The sequence below is a fragment of the Pyrus communis genome, chromosome 1 (genome assembly GCF_963583255.1).
Source record: "Pyrus communis chromosome 1, drPyrComm1.1, whole genome shotgun sequence".
Classification (NCBI taxonomy): Eukaryota; Viridiplantae; Streptophyta; class Magnoliopsida; order Rosales; family Rosaceae; genus Pyrus; species Pyrus communis.
Genome location: NC_084803.1, coordinates 4,488,279 through 4,504,007, shown reverse-complemented (window position 1 = coordinate 4,504,007; position 15,729 = coordinate 4,488,279). Strand labels below are relative to the sequence as shown.

The following is a 15,729-nucleotide window of genomic DNA, read 5'->3' as shown; positions in this document are numbered from 1 at the left end:
AACAGAAGACCAAATAAAATATTTTTACTCGTCACTCACCACATTAGCTATCGCCTATCGTTATATTGCTGTTTGGGCCCAAAATAATATTGTTGGGCCGAGCAACAGGATATGCTCGGCCCAAGGCTGTGTCAAATACTATGGGCCGAATGATAAATCCCGAACCAGTTGCCAGGGTCGGACAAGTCCTATCCTAAGTAGTCCAGATAAACAAAAAGGGTCGAGTAAGTCCTGGTACGACCTGGATTCCCGACTGGCAAAGAATAAAGCCTCGAAAGGGGGGAAAGTTCAGAAACCCAGTGGGAGTAGGTGTGTTCGAGTTAGAGTTGAAACGGGACAAAGACTCCCAATCCGGATCAGGATGCAAATCGGTCTCAAGGAATGGGGTGCTATAAATACAAGAAATCACGCAACAGAAAGCTCCTTCAATCCAGCATACAATTGCCCTGCGCAAAACCTCTCAAATACCTTGAGATTTTTCCTTTCTTTTTCTGCCGACATATCTTCAGTTTGGATAAACAGCACTGTGGAGGCACCTGGCGAGCATCTTCAGTTTGGATAAACAGCACTGCTGCCGCAGAATCAGCCGACTGAGAAGCACCTTCAGTTTGGATAAACAGCACTGCGTCGAGGCCGACCGATTACCTATCTAAGTCTCGACCGAGAAGGGTTTTCGAACCCTTCTCGGCATAGTCAGGTGTTACGAATTGCGTTACTCGGCGTACTGGACGCCGAATGATTTTATGATTGGATACTCGCAAGTAAGTTTCAGGGTTCGGCATTCCGACGGCCGAACTACGTTTACCATCAAGACATACATCACATTTGAGTACCTGTGCCCATATAGTTTGGTCTCGATTCGGCGTGCTTATACTCTTACGAATATAATCACAGTGACCGAATCGGGCTCCGACGATTTGTGAACTCTGCAGAATTAGTAGCCTTGTCTTCAGGCTATAGAACCCAGAGACCGAGAGTGTTCCTTCATCGGTCGCAATCGCAAGATAGAAGTCAACGACGCGCTCAACGCGACATCACCGAATTTTACTCCTCGGCCAAGCTCGGCCGACGAGTTGGCACGCCCCGCATTCAACCGAAGGACGTAGTTAGCTTATTAGTTACTCGGTCTGCGCGCCACATAGGTTTTGTAATTTTTAGAGTCAACAATTGCATTGGTTAAATTTTAAGTTTTGTATGGTAAATAGAATAATCACACTAGTCTAACGAAAATCAATGCAGTGAAATTATTAATCACCGACTTATGAGCAAAAGCGCACTCATAGACCAAATGCAAAATGAAACTACAAAGGAAATAGAGAGTCTGACAAAAAGCTAATTTCAAGGAGACCAAAACTCCTGAAGTTTACAGGCCAAATAAAAAAGAAAGGGGGGGGGTTTAAGCAAGGGGACGACACAAAAAACTAAAACGGCGGTTCAGTTTACCAACATCCATCGACCCATCCATTCTCTTTGTTTAGTTGTGTTGTAAGCCTTACCCTTTTGCTTGCCGTCAACGACATGCGTCCGTCCAAACCTTAGCATATTAACAGTAGAAAATAACTGAGAATTCTTACTACTTGTCCATCACGGTCACGGGCCAAGATACTGTCGCTCTGTGTTTTTATGCAGTACGTGTCCATGGAATCGAACATGTATTCGCTTCTCCACGGATAGGGTTTTGTGCCTTTTCATGTACAAGGTTTTTTTTTTCTTATGCAGACTGAGAGTTTACATTTGACACATTCTATCTATGTGTCCGAGCCATGCACTTCAAATCAGAATGAAGAGTTTCATCAGGTAGCAAATGTTTATTGGACTAGTAACTTATTTTGTGTACATGTGACATTAAACGGATGGCCAATTGGCAAGAGAAAATTTATGTATTAAAGAAGAAATTCTTGCATCTGAACACCTAGACCACGTAAGTCATGTGGCTTTACTTACAAAATCAAAGACACCCTGTAGAGGACTAAATTTTATGCTTTTGCGCTTATATCTGTCTATAAACCCTATTATTTAGGTCTTTTTTTTTTCTTCTTCGTTCTTCTTGTTTAATTTTTTTATTTTTTATTTTTATTTACAAACGGTAGCATTAGTGAATTAATTGTTAAGAAAAAATCAGTAAAGACCAAGCTTACACTAGAATGCCCAAATATAATTATTTCTCGCAATTGCGTTAAAACGCCATCTGCCCTGCTACTTCAATTTGGCTCTCTCTCGCATACATGACACAATCTATTGAAACACAAGAAGATGCCATTCCCTTCCTCCAGTTGGAAGGAAAACCCCGTCAAAGTCTGCAGCTGCAAGCCAACATGAGGAGACAAATAGGCACAAGAAACCAAAGACAAAATTACGACAGCAAGCAGTCTGGCAATTCTCCAAGAAATACGAGCACTCCCAATACATACGACAACTTGGCCCTTCGAACCTGCCATTTTGCCATTCGCACCCTTTCGAACCTGCCAAATACCCAGAAACAAGCCTTTTATTACGACCGTACCCTCTCCTTCCCCATTTGGTTTCCCTTTCTGTTTGTCCGTATTCGCCAGTCGAATCCTCCGACCCGCCAATCGACACCACAACGGCCAAAATTCCCCCAAATCCCCAGAAACAAACACCAGATAGAATGCAAACCCAAATTCCAATAGATCAAATTGTGGAATTACAGTGCATAATAATTCAGAAATTAACTAAATTTACACAAAAGGATTCAAAATCCAACAAGAATTACAGATCCAAATCAGGGAAATTTAGAGAGAAAAAACCCAAAATTTAAAGAGGGAAAACCCAATTGAAATTACGAGATATATATAAATATATAATATATATAATTTCATTGTGGAGTTTAATTTCTGATCATCTTCCTCTGTTCGCGTAGTTCATCTTCTCGTAAAACCGAATCGAGAGAAGCGAGAGCGACAGATTCACCTCGTCTTTTCCCCAACGAGCGGTTGGCGGCTTCGGATTCGGCATCGGCTTCACCGGAGCCGCCGCCCAAGGCGAAGCCGAGGAGGACGCACCCGACGAAGAAGAAGAAGGAGCAGAGCTGGAAGAGGCGGAGGAGGGCTTACTGAACGGCCAGATGTATAGGGAGTGGAGCCGCCGGAATCCGCCAAGCGCGAGGACCACAGATCTCAGCTGCTGGTTGCCGCAGCCGATGTTGGCCCAGTGCCTGGTACATATCAGCTCCCAGAGCCGCTCGTCCTCCGCCGTCTTGTGCCACTGCTTGCTCACGCACGAAGCCATCCCCAACGTCCGCGCGTCCACGTGCTTGAACACCTCGAAGATCAGATTGTCGTCCAGATTCGAAAACCCCGCCCCTTTCAGCTCATCCTGGTCAACGCAGTCATCCACCATCTCCTCCTCTTCCTCCACCTTAATCCTTTTCATCTTCACATCCGCCGAACTCGCCGCCGCCATCGAATCGTCCCCCGATGATGCTCTCTTCATCGAACAATTACAACCCACCAGTCCGAATCTTCCTATCGATCGCTTACAATCGGAGGTTTTAAAGTAATTTTGGGAAGATTTGGTGGGTAATCGGAAAACCCAGGGCCCAAATTGTACGAACTGTGGGGGGTGTGTGGAAAGAAGGGGGTGGGTAATGCGGAGGGAGGAGGAGGAGGGTGGGGTGGATATAGAGCGGGGGAGGAGGAGTGGGGGGACCTGTTCTCGTGCGTTTTGGAAGACGACAATTTTGTGAAATGAATGCTTCTTTGGGTTTGTGTGTCTCGTTTGACGAATATTCCCACGTCCTTTTACTCTGCTTTTTCTTATCTTTTACTTGCCTAATCTCTTTTTTATTTATCTGTCTGCTTCCTTAACTTGTTTCCTGCGTTAACAACAAAAATTAAAATTAGTTTATTAATCCAAAACATATGGGCAACTGTGTCCTCATACGTCAATATATATTTTAAGGATTTAACTATAATATTCACATGAATTTGTTTAATATTGCATGATATTAAATGATTCGTAAAATAAACGAGTGAAATTAAAAATAAAAAACCTAATAATTGTGAAAATTAAATAATATTTTTTTCTTTAATACGACATTTTGTTAGGATATGTATAATAATATTTTTGACAATAACCTTCATAGTTTTTATCATAAGAATAATACTTGCCTTTTCCTTTTGGGGCTCATTTTCCCACTTGAAATATGTATCTTCACCATAAAGATTTTTGTAATTGGAACAACTCAATCTCTTAATCTTTATACGAAGATTGTCTTTACAAAAAAAAGTCATTCAATAATCAAAATAAATCAACAGTTCATCATAAATATGTTACCTCGTATTTACATTGTTGATTTATTTTGATATATTTAAATGACTAGATGATTTCTGATTTGGGTAGTGTTTGTATGGATGATTTTCAAATGACAATTAATTGATTTAAAGGTTCCATTTACAAAACTTTAATGGTAAAAATATGTTATTTGCAAGTGGAAAAATAAGTGAATGCAACAAGATGATATGAAGACTATTACTACTATCCATCTCTTTACGTTCTTTTCCTCAATTCACTCATAGTTTCCTTTTTAATTCTTCCTTAGTTAATTCTAACCATAGATATAAGAGCAATTCCACCTTTAAGGACTTTGCGCCAGCACCCAGCTCATTTATCCACTCAAATGAACAGTAATGAACCCCAATGAACAGTAATAGGCCAAAGCATCTCCTCCCGTAACAAAAAATAGCCTAGTCAATTTTATTAAAATATTATTAATTTTTATTATAAAATAATAATTTGGTTTGTTAATTTCTGACTTCTTCTCTCTGACTCCCTTCTTCTTCTTCTCTCTGACTCCCGTCTTCTTCTTCTTCTTGTTCTTCCCACTTTTCCCACTTTTTTCTTCTCTCTATACACCACGCTGTCAAACCTACCATACTCTGAACATGGACACACACCATCCTGGACCTGCGCACACCGTAAACCCCAAAAAATCAACACCTACATGTTCAAAAATTCATCGAAAATATACAAAACGGAAAGAAAAAAAAATTCTAGTTGCAGGAAGATCCGAGTTAATCAACCGATCGACGACGATCCGAGTTGCAGGAAGATCATGATTTGGAAGGGGTGACATGGTGTTGAATATATGGATTTATCAGGGGAAGGGAGTTGATGGGTTTCCAGGGATCGGGATGGGTTCCAGGGATCAGGATAGGGTTCCAGGCATCGGATGGGGTTCCAGATGAGAGAGACGGTAGCCATGACATTAGCATGGCGTCAGATGAGCCGTCTCCTTCCTCTGTCGATTTTAAACCGGCCTGTGGACTGGCTTGGGCTGGGTGCCAGTTTATTCCACGAGCTGGAGTGAATTGGCTGAGTCTCAGCCTGTTTTTTGCATTAGGTGCCGACCTCTTTTGCTTCCGGTAGAAGTGCTCTAAGAGAAGCTGTAACTTGTATTTAGACTCAAACTCTAACATTCTTACCATTAACATTAAACCCAATCATGAGTTCATTCACACAAATCAACTAAAACAAGAAATGAATTCTTCTCTCATTTTTCCCATTGCACTTTTTTCTAATCGTTGAATTAAACAAATTTAAAACAAATCAAGTGGCAGAAACAAAATAATATCATAAAATTTTTAAAAAAATTGGATATCATTTTATTTAAAAAAGGATAGAAATCTGCATAACTATTGCTTAATCATCAAATCGAAAGCCACATATTATTTTATAGAAAAAGATGAAGCTTAAGTTGAGGAAAATAAGAGATTTTTCAGTGTGATCAGAACACGGAGTGGAACACCACATGTCATTATAAAAATGATGGGATATATGTGTTAAAAAGTTAATAATTTAAATATTAAAAAATTTCAACACTTATATAAAAACATATAATGTACCATTCGTATTTCTGTCACAATGAAAAATTCTCAAGCAAAAGCTCAAAGGAGCGCTAGGGCGGGAGGGGAAGCCAATGCCTCCGCCACACTTTCTGCCGTTTCATTGGTCCAATGAGATTAAATAAAATATAATTTAAATTAATTAATTCGTTTATGAAAGGGCCTGTGTGGAGAAAAAAGCAGAAAAAACAACAAAAGGCAAAAGTAAAAAAATAAAAAAAAATAAAAAATAAAAGAGAAAGGGGAGTGGTGGGCACGAAACCACGTTCTCCTCTTCTTTTTGAAGCAGTCTCTTATCTTTATCGTCTAATTCCAAATTTGTTCTTGTTTTTTTGTATCAAAGATTCCCAACAATTTTTTGTTTTTCAATATCGTCAATGAAATTGACGTTTCTGGCACCACCCAACTTTCTCCCTCAAGTCAACCGGATATTTATCCGGTTTCCTTCATCTTTTTATGTCCCCATTAATTGAGTTTATTATTTAATTTCAAGTTGATTTAAGCAGACGTCGTCCTGATTACATCAGTTAAATTGGATGCGCTTACACTTGTGCACTTTAGTTTGCAACATTTTTTTTTGTGTATTTAGGTTGAATTAAAGTAGAATATCATTTGTATTAAGCACTGAAAATAAATTAAGTTGATGGTTTTCAAGGTTTAATTATAATTATGTCCCGTGAAACTCAACTCGTCTCATTTTATTCTTAAAACCTTAAAATGAGCTGTCCATGGATAAGCCTCTTAAAGTTGAAACTCACTTTGATAATGAGGATGTGGATGTGGATGTATCTATATTGGCTAGAGGAGATTCACTTCTTCTTATACATCCATCCAAGCTCGAATTCTCCTTCTATTATCGCTTATTTAAGTAGAAAAATCCTACTTAAATACTAAAATTTTAGGAAAACTAATGAAAAAGTCTTGAAAACATTAAGTTTTAAAGATAAAGACAAAATAAAGGGTAAAATGAATGGTATTAGGATTGACTTTTTAGTGTAAAATTTTGATTTTTCGTTAAAATGAACAGTATTGAAAGTTTTTCATTAAAATTCTCTAAATTTTTTATATAAAACATTATATTGGAGAAAACTCACGGACCAACCGTTAAACTGCACTATATCTTTTTTCCACCAGGCTGCGCAAAGAATTTGACATCCTGATCACCGATAGTGGACTTCACCGGGTACAAAACCAAGGCCAATTTGGAAACACAGATAGAAGTCTAACCTAATTGCAAAACTTAGCCAATGAGCCCAACCCAATTGCAAAATTCAAGTTAGTTGTTTGAAGGCCCATTGGCCCAGCCCAAATGGAATCATTTCTTAATTAAATACATTTATGCTTATTGTATGATTTGTTTTATTTTTTAATTTTTATTTCAAGTAAAGAGTATTGATTATTATTTAATATGTGTGTAGAGTCCAGTGTACTTGGTCACCCGATGGCTAAGAATTCATGGTCATTCATTGTTAGATTTGATATCAAGGGTGAAGATTAAAACTATGAAAACACATCTAGTTATTTTTCACCCTTGATATCTAATATCAGGGTGAGTGACTATGTTACCTTATTAGTAGGTGAAAAGGAAACCATTTATGTAAATGCGTATGGGTAATGTTATTTCAACACGTAAACTAACACCTTTTCAAATACGAGCGAATCCTTTTATTATTGATAACTTTAGTAGAGTTATTTATTTGTAAGCACTGCAAAACACTCTTAAAAAAGAAACTTGTGAAATATTATATGCATGTTGAAAGAGTAGTGTTAGGGAGACTAAATTGGAAGACTAAATTTGCAAACTAAATGATGTGTCACTAATAGGAATAAGTACGTTTATTAACGTTTAAGTAATAAACCAATCATCAACTTTCATGTCCTTTAGTTTTTAAAACTTTGTCTCCAAATTTAGTCTCCCAAACATTACTCATGCTAAAGTGAAGTGGTAATCCTACTTCTAATTATTCGTTTTAAATTTCCAACAAGCAAGTTACAACCTCACTTTTGCCATCACAGCTCTTGTTTCCCGCACACAACCACCATTCCTTGTTCCCCTTCCCTCGTTTTGAAGGAAAAAAAAAACTTTAATTTGATTTGAACATGGATGAGAACACAACATCTTGCTTGACATCCCAACAACATTTTAGGAGACCAAAAGAGTAACCAGTAAAAAACGCATTTCTGCACAAACAACTGTCAAATTTTTCTCAACAGAAACAAAAAATAATAATAAATTGTAAAATGGAAATGAATAAAATTACAAATTAAAAATAAAATTGTGATGATCCATCGGGGCAATTGCTGCACGGTGAGTTTGATGATCTAGTGGCCAACCCCCCCTTTAGCCGGACCGGAAAATGCTTTAGCCGTGGTCAACTTCTTGACTTGAGCACTTGGAGAAGAAAGATTTATATGCAGAAACGCATGGGCAGCCCCTCTCCTACTAGGACCAGAGTATGCTTTAACTATCTTCAACCTGTTACTTATTGAACTAGTAGGAGATATCAGCTTATCTACAAGAGACCTCGAGCCTTCGATTTCCATGGCGGATGAGAGGATGAGGAGAAAGATGATTACAGAAAAAATGGAGAAATTCATTTGGAAGGGATGTTTAATGGTGCCAACCATGCCATGCTGCTTCATTTTGTTTTGGTTTATTAAGGCATGCAACACATTGTGCAAGTATATATATAGGATATTGAACAAGAGAGGCAAACCCTAAAACATTGGAAGACTTTTGGACTCTTGTGAAACATGATCTGTTTGTTTATTATATTAATCATTATCTCCCTCCAACCCGATCTTATAACAACCCTAATTTAAATTGTGGAGGCTTGTAGAACCAAAACATGCAAGCCATTGAGTTAGTTAAGTTACTTCCCTTTTTTTTTTTTTTTTGAATTTGGTCGATCGGTACACGTTTCTTCTGTGTTTTTTTTGGGTCATATACAAATAGATTTTCAGTCTTAAAAAATGCACCTTGATTCACATGTTAACATGTTAGGAATAACGTTGCAACTAATAGGGTGAGATTTTTATGAAAAAATCTTGATACAATTAGAAGTAGAACCGTTTAATTGAAGTTTGTTTTGTAAGATGACCGATACAAGACTTTTAATATTATTCAACACATTCTTCATATATAAACTCAACGTTTGCCTTCATCTACATAATATATATGAGAGGGTGTGTTGTACAATTCCAAATCCAATAACCTTAATATATAATCAATCAGTTGATCTGGTGGATCAATACTAGAGATATAATCTAAACCAACTTGTAGGTTATATCATTATTAATGCTCGTTTGAGGTTCTATAATATGTATGGTTTCTGATTATTATACATATTAGCACGTATCAATTCCGGCTGGTTCACTATAAAATATGAACAAGGTATAACACGAGCTATATCTAATTCATATCTAAATCAGAAAACACAATTTCAACACTGAGTTACAAGATCTTTTCGGATGCATTCATATGGAAGTAAATCGAGATCTCAGTTGCATAAAGTAGAATTATATCTGATCCCGTGAACATATGAATATCCCATGGAGGATGTCAACTGTCAACTGGGCAGATCAGATGCCACCTCAGGCGGCGGTTGCCGGGTATGGTGGCCGTGGTCCTCAATTGCGGTCGCCGTCTTTGCTTGACATATCACATATATGTACGACTCTTTGGTTACAAAGCTCACGAGAGCCCTATTTAACATGCTGCTGATCTTGAGTTAGTTGACCAAAAACACCAAAAACAAAAACATGTTGTTGGAGTTAAAAATATATCAATATTTTCATTCCTTTACATGCCAAATAGGTCATTATTTTATAACCCATATGATACACAACTCATTCCTAAGTCCTAATTAAGTAGTAATTAATATTGTTTTTTTATGACTTCCGTTGTCAAGCTCATGACTCACGAGCAGGGTTGCTGATTTTTCATGGTCTAATTGCTAAGCTGTACACCAAAATAATGAGGAGCCTGATGTGATTAGCAAGCAATGTGTGGTATATTCAAACTTGTCCAGTAGTTAGATCCCAGTTGAGGGTTAAGAATAATTCTGCTGAAATTATAGTTTTCACCAGAATTTATTAATATGCTTGGTTAGGTGACAATCGCTATAATATTGATTTAGGTCGAGAGTAAAATATTCATGTATTGAGTATTAACCTATGATGAAAATAAAATTAATTGACTAAACATAGTTGAGACTTGAGAGTATGAATCTCACATTAGAGAAACAAAAGGCTTTGCGTGTTCATATATAAAGAGTTGAGTTACTTCTCATATTACCAATTTATTTTATGATGCAACCTCAATTTTCTTAAAAATTGAGTTACAAAATTATTTATTAACCTAAATCAAATTTGATATTACTATTAGGATTTTTTTTTGTTAATTTAGTTAACCATGTAGAAGGAATATGTAAATCATCTTATTCGCAGCCATAAAAAACAATTAACTAAGATTAATAGTTTCGATTTTAGCATATATATGGGGGCTTGGGTGAGTAGTGAATATGTGATTAGTGGTAAACATGAGAAACTATTGTATGTCATTGGTAGCAGAATTTTCATCCTCTAATCTCTTTTGTTCGTATTTTTATGCTCTCTATTTTATTGACTACGCAATTATCATGCTCACGGAAGCTTAAATTATATACTCTCTTTTTTTTATTTTTTATTTTTTTTTTCTAATTGAAAAAACCTTAATTAATTTATGTTCTGATACAAGATCCTGTTTGGTGAGATTCTCTTCCTAATTCCATTTTGACGTATTCATCAGGATTATATAGGGTTTGCACACTACCGTTTTAGATAAGTCATCTTTTGTTGGCCTATCTTGTATTGGTTGTTGGAAATTTTGTTCGTTATGGTTGTTATCATGGTCAAAATTAAATTTTATGCCTCTCTTCCTAGATTGTATTTTCTATCTTTTTTAATAAAGCTATCTCATTTTCACTTCCCATGATAATAATGCTGGAGTGAATTGATTTTGTGGTTATAACGGAGAAAAAAAAGAAAAATAAACAACTAATCTAATGATCTGCATTTTATCAATAAATTAAACAAGTGGGTATGCGGGTCATGGCTTGGAAACCAAAATGTCCAACTTTTTGTACACATGCTCAAAAGCTGGACAAAGTCACGGTTCATACCAACTCCTCTTATTCATACTTACCTGTAAAACGGGGAGTGACTTAGAAAATCCACGCAATCAAAGGAGTGTGTTTTTGAAAAGTGGCTCGTTGAAATTCTTGCACATCCTAATTTAAGTATGCTTTGAAAAAAAGAAAACACACCTAATATGGCACATACGTAACCCTCTTTTTAAAGCATTTTAGCCAACCTTGATTTCGGAAAATCACTGTTCCCTGCTCTCCCCTTTGTCCCCACTACACACATCACCGTCTTATCTTTTATTTTCGAAGTAATATTTTCCACCGTCACATTTGCATGAGGTGTTATCAATTCATCATTTACCATGTATATCTCTTTATTAATATTATATAATAAGTTTATGAAGTATTGATAATCGTATTGTGCGTCTATATATACTATAATACATGAGTTAATAACACTAGATAATGTTACGACTTGTGAAGAAATGTGATACATCGGATGTTCACCAAATCTTGCATTCATGGAATTATAAGGAGTTGGACTAATTTTAGTAATGCTAATTGGTTTTTCATTGAAACCAACTTTTTTGATCGTATATCAAAGTGCATGTTGGCCCATTTGCGAAACTCAACGACCGCACGTTATTCACGTCACCTAATCTGTATTCTCCGCGTCTTAAGCTTAAAATTTCTCATGACATGAGGGTGCATGTGAGGGTTTACCTAACTTCATATGCATGCCCTTTCAAGCTATTATCTAGATTACCAATTAATTTATGATGTAATCTCAATTTTGCTTCACGACGATCATTGTCTGAGTCGACTGTTCAACAAAGAAAATGGATTTCATAAAAATTAGATATACGTCATACATGCCATGTCTAAACAAACACTGCTTTTAATTGTCCCTCTCAAATTGGCTGTCCTGCATTTTTATGTACAAAAATAGAAATTAGAATAAAAAAAGACAGCGTTACAGATGTAACAACACACGCGTTAGATTGATCATAGACGACGACCAGGGTGTGAACCTTTTAGGATATCGAACGTGACCATGCAAAAGGCTCCTACTAAAAAACACAGACACACTCAAAAGGATTTTTAGACCAACAAACATTTTCTTGCTCTTTTCGTTTGGAAATATTAAAGTCAAATTCCAACAGCACAAACGAACCAGAAATTTCAACGTAAAAGCTCACCTCCCTCGCCTTGCTCGCCACTCCATTCCACACACACAAGTAAACTAGCTATAACGAAAAAATTAAAAAAAAAATACAGGAAAACAAGGGAAAGTCAAACATCTTCTTGTTTGACCCCACTACTTGAATGGCTAAGCCACACCGTCATCAGCAACTAAATTTCTTGTATATATACAAGTGGCTACCTTCCTTTTCGACACAACAAAATAATTAACCAACCAGGAAATTGAAGAGAAAATATTGTGTGTTTTGTTAGTTGAAGATGTCAATGAAGAATTCGGCAAGTTCCAGGTGCGTGTGGGTTGTGATGGGGCTCATGGTGCTGATTGTGTCCTCGCAGTTTTCTCAAGTGGATTGCCGAACCCTAAAATCAAGGACGGCGAGCGATAATGCCACTACCACTCGTGGCGGATGCAAAGGTGGTGATGGGGCTGAGAAGGCAGGAGGAGGAATGGCTACCTTTGCTGTTTCTTCTAACTACAACTCGAGCAGCAGTACGGATCGTCGTCCTTCGATGAGGAACTTGGCCTTTAGATTGGCCTCTGGACCTAGCAAAAAAGGCCCTGGCCATTAGCTTAATGAATCCCTGCCTCTCTCCTCTCTTTCTCTCATTCTTTTGTTTGATATTTATTATATGTTCACGCTGCACAAAGGTGTGACTTTTTGGATCTTATTTTTGATCCGCCTAGGAAATTCACAAATATACTTGTAAGTTTTCAGTCTTAGTTCATCATCAATGAAACAATTAGGAAATCTGTAAAACGGATTACGCATGGTTTGCTGTTACCTAATTAAGCTCCAAATATTAGTAACTGGATTTCGTTAAATTCAGTTTTTATTGTCTGGCCTATTACATTGTTGTTTCCGCACTGTGTTTATACCATGCTGCTGATGAGTGATGAGTCTACCAAATAATCAAAACCTTGCTCAGTTTCTACTTTCCTTCTATGGACAAGTTGGACTTTACTTCTTTCTTTTTTTCTTAGTTCAAAGTTGAAGTTTTCTCGTTAAGATCACACAGGTCACTTAGTATATATATTACTAATCCACTTGTTATAACACAAAAGGACAAAAAAAAAAAAATTACATCATCGTGCAATGTTATTAATTCACATTTTGTAACATGAACGGATAAAAATTTCATATGATCACGGAATGTGACAACCACACTGAAATTTCACATTGATTACTGTAAGAGTGGGAAATGGAAATCCTTTTCGTCTCCTACTCTTAGGCCTTATTTGGTTTGTGGACTGTATTTCTGTCCAGAAATTGACGGTATTTTTGCTAATTGGAGACAGATTAGACCAATTTCATGACCGAAGCTTACCTTTATGAACCCATAACTTAGCTGCGAGGGATGACATTGAATCATCCGGAAAGTGAAGCCCAACCCATGTGTTCGAAACCAAAGAGTAAAATCTGAGCTTTTTAACCACTTTCTCTGAAAGAAAAAAAAAGGAACTCTTAGCACCATGAATACCCAGTTAAAAGACAAAAGAAGTGAGCAATGATCTGAAGATGTACAAGACAAGGTACTGCATTCGGAAGAAGCCTATGAATCAACCCAATGAAAATAACCAACACATCTATCCAAACGCATTTCAACCTTCCGTCGTAGGCCTCGTCGTACCACAATGAAGAGGAGACATTTCGTTGGAAAGTGAAGCAAACGACATGCAGTAGACATAGCTTGAAATTCCGAGCAAGAAATACGGCTAAGGAGAATACCTCCTTTTTTTCATGGGCATCCAAAACACAATTAAGATTTCCAAATGCAATCCAAGGGGTGTGACTATGAGAAGAGGAGATGGTCTTGAGTTCCTCTAATAGAACTCGTCGCTCAATATAGTTGATCATGGCATATACCAAAAAACCAACACAAGAAACAAAATCTAAGGTACAAGAGATAGTCAACTTTTGTGAAGAAGCCGAATTAAATAACCTGCACCAACAAATTTTGAACACACTAAAGCCACAGATTGGGCTCCAAGGGACCCCGATTAGTTGTACCACGGGAAAGAAGCTCAAAGAACGCCAAAAGGAATGATGAATAACTGACAAAGCAACAAAAGGTTTCGAAATACACACCAACACCAGCGCATGATGAATCATGATAAACCAACTCCAATTCAATCTCTGTCTGATGCACAAACAGAATTCCAGTCCAACAAGGAATCCTCAGAAGATGCCCCTGCTGCACCGCCTGCTGCAAACCATGTTTAATCCTGATTCAACTTCTCTTTAGTCCTCGTGTTGTTTATATTGTAATCCTAGTTCTACATATGTATGACTTGTAATCTTAAAAATATCGATGCACATTGCTCACTCGATCATTGAGTTGAGATTCGTAATTACTATCTTTTGTGGTATCACGAGCCAACGTCTCACGACAAAGGTTCATATTATAAAAAAAAAATTTCGATCTTTTACAGTTATGGCGTCTTCTTCTTCCTCCTCCGCTGCTGCTGCTCCCTTTGTCACAAACTTTCTCATCATCAAGCTTGAACGCAACAACTACCCTCTCTGGCATGCTCAGTTCCTCCCCTTGCTGCGCAGCCGCAACTTATTGTCTTTTGTTACTGGAGAAACTAAATGGCCGTCTACTTTTCTTCTTGATGACAATGGAAAACTCACCGACAAGGTTAAATCCATTATATAGTGAATGGATACAAACTGATTAGATGATCCTTTCTTGGATTACGAGTTCACTTACTCCCAAGGTTCTTGCTACAATCATGAACAAAATTGACTTGGCCTCTGCCTGGTGATCTTTCTATCGCTGACTATCTCGACAAAATCAACTTCATTGTCGATAATCTTGCTCTTTCTGGTGCCCCCGTCTCTGAATCCGATTTAGTCGCCATTATTATGAGTAGAGTCGGTCCTCAGTATGAGACCATTGTTGCATCTGCACAAGCTCGTGACACTCCCATCACTTACAATTCATTGGAAGCTTTATTACTGAGTGTCGAGCAATGTTACAACGCCTTCTCTCTTCCCTCTGATAGTGGCACCTCTGCTTTTGCTGTTGTCCGTGGTGGTCGCGGTGGTTTTCGCGGCCGTGGTAATTCCTTTTGTGGTGGACATGGTGGAGGCTTCTCTCGTGGCGGTAGTGGTAACTTCTCACAACAATATTTTTCTGCCCGACTCCGGTTATGCTGCTTTTGCATCCTTCACCTCTACAGCCCCTTCCCGCGGGTCGTCATCCTCCTACAATGGACTTCTTGGTCTGGCACATGCTCCAACACATCTCATGGTTCCTCGCCTACTTTTTCCTCCTTCGGGCGCATTCAATGTCAGATTTGTCAACGCTTTGGTCACTTAGCTATTGATTGCTTCAATCGTCTCAATATGTCATACAAAGGTCGGGTTCCCTCCTCTCGTCTTCAAGCCTACGCCACCACACCATCTTCTCGTGCTTCTGCCGCTACACCCTTTGTCCAGCAATGGCTTTTTGACTCCGGCATAAATTCTCACATCACCAATGATGTAGGCCAACTTCAAAATTCTCGTGGGTTGATGGAACCGATCAAATTC

General features: G+C 37.8%; 1 protein-coding gene across 1 annotated transcript; it reads right to left on the bottom strand.

The window, feature by feature from the left end:
- Positions 1–2,627: 2,627 nt before the first annotated feature.
- On the bottom strand, positions 2,628–3,630 carry LOC137743639 (F-box protein GID2-like). The gene has a single exon (XM_068483572.1). The coding sequence runs from the start codon at positions 3,451–3,453 to the stop codon at positions 2,860–2,862; it is 594 nt and encodes a 197-aa protein (XP_068339673.1). The 5' UTR covers positions 3,454–3,630; the 3' UTR covers positions 2,628–2,859.
- Between the last annotated feature and the right edge of the window lie 12,099 nt (positions 3,631–15,729).